This window comes from Oculina patagonica, chromosome 10 (assembly GCF_052425735.1).
Source record: "Oculina patagonica isolate OP01 chromosome 10, crgOcupat, whole genome shotgun sequence".
NCBI lineage: Eukaryota > Metazoa > Cnidaria > Anthozoa > Scleractinia > Oculinidae > Oculina > Oculina patagonica.
This window is the reverse complement of record NC_135767.1, coordinates 2,243,752-2,249,795: the sequence shown is the minus strand read 5'-3', so window position 1 is coordinate 2,249,795 and position 6,044 is coordinate 2,243,752. Positions and strand designations below refer to the sequence as shown.

Below are 6,044 nucleotides of genomic sequence, written 5' to 3'. Positions count from 1 at the left end.
AAACCTTGAAATAGCAGTCGAGTACAACAGAAAAAAAGAGCAAGAAAAAGTAGTCGACTCTCTCCAAAACGGACACCTTCGGGACCGGCTCCAACTGTCCGTTTTAGAGAGGTGTCCGTCTTACAGGGAGTTTAGTTACAGTAAAATGACTGAAAAACAGCAGGGGCGAAACCATCACCAGGTGTCAGTCTTCAGGGCCGTACCTAGCGGGGGGGGGGGGGGGCAGTTGTCCCCACCAGGAAAACTAAAAAACTAAGAACACTAAAGAAAAAAAAAAACTTAAAAATCCCCCGTTGCCCCAGCCAGAAAAACTTGCCCCCGCAGACAAAAAATCCTAGATACGGCCCTGGTCTTATGGAGGTGTCCGTCTTATAGTGGTGTCCATTAAGAGAGAGTTGACCAGTCACTTTAAAAAATGTGTTTGGCAAAGATTGAAGACTATAAACTAACAATGTGCTGTTCTGGAATACATCCAGCTTACCCCCTCTGGTAATTCAAGTTTAATTAACTTCATACTTTCCTGAAGAAAAAAAGTTTGTCTTTCAAGACCCCTACATTTTCTGGACTCGAACAGTTTATGTTTTGTTCTGTTACCCTGTACACCAAAGTCATATAACCATTTCTAATATTTTATGACTTCTTGAACTTAATTTCACATCTATTTTTAATAGTTATTTTATTTCTAAAAACCTGTTGCAAATGACTTTAAATAGTTACATGTTACCGATGCACAATTACAATTATCTCCTATTGCTCACAGAAACAATATACCACATGTTAACTATATAAACAACAATATCAAACCTCCATGAGCAATTTATTTTAAATAGTAAAATGGCAACTTTGTACAAAGATCATGCATTTATCCATTGATTTCCTAGCTCCAAAGGAGCTTGTGATAACAGAATTTTTAATACAATATGCACATTGGAAACTCTGTTATCTGGGGTCAATTCAATAAAACATTTACAAGTGTAATTTACAAGTGTAGCCTTTTTTTAGAGGTTGAAAACAAAAGCTACACTTGTAAATTACACTTGTAAATGTTTTATTGAATTGACCCCTATTTTGTCCGAATCTAACACCAGCTTACATGTAAAACTCTGGAATAACCTCAAATTGTACATCACAAGATTTGTGACACATTTTCATCAAACTAAGAAATTGTAACATTTCAACTACATGAGTTACATTTCTTTTGAAATCATTCTACTACATGTGCAATTCGTTTCCAAATGACCAAGAAACAAATTAAAGGTTTGTATATGAAATCAATATCAACTTCAAGATGTTTAAAATTAAATCTAATCGATTGTATTAGCTTGTTTTATCACAATAACCTGAGCTAAGTTAATAAAAGCAGGATTAAACTAATCCAGGATTAGCATGTATTTCTATTGTAATGATTTTTGTAATTTTCTGTTGAAATGATTTTTATAAATTTGTTTTTTCCTTAATCTTTTACCCATGCAACCAATCCTAAACTCCTTGACATTAAAAAGTCACATCCATTCATACACATCAGGTCAAGGTGGAAAATCATACGACCTTTACTTATGACAACTCCCCCCTGTATCAGCTGGTAAAACTTGTCGAAGCTTCAAGGTCTTCTGAAGGAGAAGGGGGTGCAGGTTCTTGAACCACTAGCTTGGAGCTCTCATCAAATGCCAGGGTTACCTGTAGTGTTAAAAGAACACAATCAGTTACAATGTAATTTGATATGATTCATCCAACATCATTGGGTAAAAATTTTGCAACCATTAAGCTGGCATAGCAAGCTTTAATTCCCATAGATTGTGTACCATCTGCTTCCTTGTTAGGAAAGACAATACAAAGATCTCAAAAGAGATACGTTTTCAATAAGGAATTGTTTGGGTTGAATCTCAAAACGCATCTTTCGAGTGGAAGAAGCACTGGGCATATAATGCATGTCAGAAGAGAAAGTTGATGACTGTATCAGGGTGCAAAGAAAATGTATTTTCCATTTGAAAGTTCTTGATCAGAAAATTTTATTAAACACTTGAACAAATAAGAAGGAAGTTACAGTTTTCAAAGAAGTTGGTTGAAACATTAAAAAGAAAAAGATTTAAAAATTGTTTCTTTCCGTATATAGTAGGTATACCCTTAAACTATAGCTTATTGTGCAGCTCTGAGTTTACTGGTAAATTTCAGTAATGTTGCATGTCACTTATGTGTCAGGCAAAAAAGTTGCAAAAGTTATGGGGGTGGTCAATCATGTTACATATAGAGGGGAGGTACAATTTTATGCTTTCAACATGCAGATCTTTTGACGACTTGGTGGTGTCAAAAATTCAAATGAATTGGACAAATATTGACCAAGTTATGGCACTATGTGCCAACTGGCACTTTTAGGGGTTAAAGGGTTAAGGGCAAGGTGAAGCCATTGTGTGCTAGCCTGAAGGCCTTTTTCAGTGGCCTCACTTATATCTGCCAACAAAAAGTCTAGAATGTCACTTGCCCATTGGGCAAGTGATGGATAAAATCCACCAACCTGACAGGAAAACCCACTAGCTCTGGGGCAATCAGACAGGACTTTCTTTGCAGGCTGTGTACACTCATGCAAGAGCTTTTCAAGAGAAGATGGAGAGCAGTTTCTCTTTTTCACTATTTAATCCATGGAACAAACTCAAAAATAAAGAAGGGAGATCACCCACGCTACTTGTGGCTTCTGACCGCTCAATCTGCCTCACTTTGCCCTTATTTCACGGATTTTATACTTGCAGTCTATTCAAGAGTTGGACTAGAACTTACCTCAGGAGAATCTTCATAAAGATTCTTGTCAGACCGATCACTGAAGGCAACAAACTGAGTATTAACAATGCTTTCTAAATCTCCAATATTCTGTTCTTCTGTATCATCTGCTTCACTGTTTGGATATGAGTACTGATGTAATAGCTCTCGTTCAAGCCTGCGCTTCCTCCTTACTTTTTGCACATGGCGAACCTGGAATTTGAATCACAATGTCTGAGTTATGTTCTAGCTAGATCTCTCACATCAAATGCCATCAAATGATAGTTGCCATCTAGGGCCATAGGCAGGATCTTGCATGGGTGGGTGCGAACGTTAGAGGCGTGGATGTCTTGGGGGTTCCAGGAGTATTCTCCCCCAGGACATTTAGAAAAATTAAGCTGTTAAAGTCCACATTTCCAGCATTCTGAGAGTCATTTTAACCCTCACTCCCCAATTAGGCATACCTTTGTGGCCCATGGGTGGGTGAGGACGCACCCATCACACCCTCCTGCCTCCAGCCCTGCCATCGTTACATGTATGTACAGCCCCCTTTAGACTTCTTCCACTACTTCAGGAATTATAATGAGCTTTGGCAGGGCTCGAGACTAATGGTAGCCAACTAGCCAAAGGCTAGTAGAAATGCAGTTTTGGCTAGTAGATTTTTGACTTTCACTAGCCAAAATGGCTAGGGGAAATTTCAAGCAGTTTTGTGAAAAGAAACCGCAAATTGAAATCGACTCTGAGAGAACACAACTAAGAAGTATACTGTTGACATATACCAAAGAATATGGACAAGCTAAAGTTACCGAAAAGCGATCAAACGATCATTGATAACTTCTTTTAGGACTTTCCGGTGACGAAAGCGACAAGTGAAAGAAAACTGTTTCTGCTAATTATTATACGGCCTGGGAAATCGAGCATTATGTGTAGGTTGTAACGTTAATCAGTGGTTGGGTAAGGTTGCATGAACAACGAGGGTGAGAGGTCGCGTACGTGAACGCTTTCAAAAAAGCTTTCATGTACACATTTAAGATTCGGTTCCGTTGGATACCAAAGATTATTCTGCAGTGGTTAGGAGCAAAAAAGCGAGGAAAAGACCCAATGAAGACAGCAAAGTGCCTCCGTGAAAACGCAAGTTTTTGTCTTCGTGGAACACACACTTTCCATGGATTTAAGAAAAAAAAACCTATTTTGTCCGATTTGTCACTGGCTTTTGTCTCCGTTGGCTTGGGAAAAAAATGAAAACCATGCTTGAAAGTTCTGGTGAGTAGAATATTGGTTTTGGCTAGTGGGATCAAAGATGTCACTAGCCAGTAGGCTAGTTAGCAAAAAAGTTAGTCTCGAGGCCTGTTTGGGTGCTGGGTCTTATTGAAAGCATTGCCTTATGCTGTAGAAAATGACAATCATGGGAGATGGTCAGAAATTAAGTAAAAGCTGTACTCACCAAACAATACGAAATCACAATTGCCAGTAAACATCCTACAGGTATAAGAATGTAGTCAAGAATATTCATATTAAAGTGATGCTTGTGTGCAACAATACTTGGTGAAGGTGAAACTGTTGTATAATTCTCTGAAATAATGTGAAAAGTGGTGATTCTGTTGCTTGTTGAAGTTCTTGCTGTTGTTGTAATGTTTGACATATTTGCACTGCTGCTTTCAAATCCACCCAGTGTGTCGCCAGTGGTATGTGTCGTAGGAAGGTTTGTTGATGATATTTTGACAAAGCTTTTTGATGTTTGGGTTTGTTCTGTGCTTAGTTCATTGCTTGTAATGTTAATATGTAGTCTTGAGTTATTTCGGTTGCTGGTCAGATTTCCACTTGTTGGACGTTGAACATTGTTTCCGTTTTCTTGGCTAATAGATAAAGGTATTCCATGCACTGAAACGGTAAGAAAAATAAAAATAGTAATGTCAGGTTATTATAAATTTTAAGATTAAAAAAAATACAATCCAGTACACAGAGACAGCTGTTAAAAATGATTTAATCGCTAAATGCTCTGAATACAGTCAGCAAAATAAGTACCGGTAAGATGAAAAAACCTACTGCAGCACTGTTATAGTTTTGCTTGTGGGAGGCACTGTCACCTTATGGTTTACTGTGTTGTTCTCTGAATCAAGAGGTCAGCTGTTACACCTGCCCAGGGCCATTGTGTTATATTCTTAGGCAAGGACCAAAACTCTCACAGTGCGTCTCTCCGCCCAGGAGTATTACCAGTGAATTGTTCAGCAACATGACAAGCTAAGGCGATTGGAAGGGAATCAGTGAAGCTCCATTGCACAGAAAACGTAACAGAACATCACCCAAGTACAACTATCAAATAGGTGACAGTCAAGAATCTTGTTGAAACCACAGTTTTTTTAAAAGGACTTACAAGTGGAGCTCTACTCTGCTTCACTAACACAAACGTGAAAGATATTCAAAAAATAATATTATTTCCATTAATATTAATGTCGTATGGGGTGAATCAACCTGAGAGGTCACCGATCAACGTAATATTTCGTTGTACATTACATTAATGCCAATTTTGCATATAATTATGTATGCAATTTCAACAAAAATAAACCTGACAACTTTACCACCACAAAAAATTTATGAGAAATATGTCAACTCAGCTAATTATGAAGAGCAGAAAATTTGCTCATATTTGTTCATCTTCTAAGAACTCAATAAGTTTAAAGCCTCTTTTAGTCCTGCTTTGAAACAATTTCAGTGCTAAAAGCAGCTGCTACATATTTTAATAAACACACCGGCATAGCTTTGTAAAAAGCGTGTTCAAATTACCTTGATTGCAAAATGTAAAGCCATTCAGTGCTAAATTACCTTTATTAAAGAAATTCCAAACACTTATTTTACCACTCACCTATTTTCAATTCTGCGATGACAAACAGGAAAGAAATAAACTTCACAACAGAGCCACATGTAATTTCACGCATGTCGTAAGCAGCTATCGAGTTTCATGGTGAAAACATTGCTTCGAAACCGAAAGCCAGCAGATGTCACCTCTCAGAAACTTCACTGCTTGTTTAAATGATTGTAGACAACTTTCAGAAAGTGTTTTCAGCGTCTTAAAGAAAGATCTTCCTGGTTAAACTAGCCCAATATCACATCAACTTCTCCAGACTTCTTGCAACTTGCTACGTCTAGAGAAATTCGATCCAGTTTTCCGCTTTCAAGTCGCCTACGCAGACTGGGGACGAATGTAAATCCAATATGGCGGCCTTGTGGTGCGGAAAAAATTTCTTGCTCTCTGCAGAGAAAAAGCGTTAATACGGCAAAACGGATTAATCAGA

General features: G+C 37.9%; 2 protein-coding genes across 2 annotated transcripts in view; one reads left to right on the top strand and one right to left on the bottom strand.

Annotated features, from left to right (window-relative positions):
* Positions 1 to 487: 487 nt before the first annotated feature.
* On the bottom strand, positions 488 to 5,853 carry LOC144628146 (uncharacterized). The gene is made up of 4 exons (XM_078486205.1): positions 5,615 to 5,853; positions 4,196 to 4,632; positions 2,773 to 2,964; positions 488 to 1,677 (listed from the first exon to the last, which is right to left on the bottom strand). The coding sequence occupies exons 1-4, from the start codon at positions 5,685 to 5,687 to the stop codon at positions 1,576 to 1,578; spliced, it is 804 nt and encodes a 267-aa protein (XP_078342331.1). The 5' UTR covers positions 5,688 to 5,853; the 3' UTR covers positions 488 to 1,575.
* A 153-nt stretch (positions 5,854 to 6,006) lies between these two features.
* LOC144628620 (MTRF1L release factor glutamine methyltransferase-like) overlaps positions 6,007 to 6,044 on the top strand; it is a 16,810-nt gene continuing 16,772 nt past the window's right edge. Inside the window, exon 1 of the mRNA XM_078486757.1 lies at positions 6,007 to 6,044. This exon is cut by the window's right edge and continues 423 nt beyond it. The gene's annotated coding sequence lies outside the window, so the exon portion shown is untranslated.

What these genes read in the sequence shown, in the direction of transcription:
- LOC144628146 (XM_078486205.1), bottom strand. Translation starts at nt 5,687, where the DNA reads ATGCGTGAAATTACATGTGGCTCTGTTGTGAAGTTTATTTCTTTCCTG. An exon ending in CATCGCAGAATTGAAAATAG is followed by an intron (nt 4,633 to 5,614) that starts GTGAGTGGTAAA and finishes TTACCGTTTCAG; the next exon opens with TGCATGGAATACCTTTATCT. An exon ending in TTTATGAAGATTCTCCTGAG is followed by an intron (nt 1,678 to 2,772) that starts GTAAGTTCTAGT and finishes TTAACACTACAG; the next exon opens with GTAACCCTGGCATTTGATGA.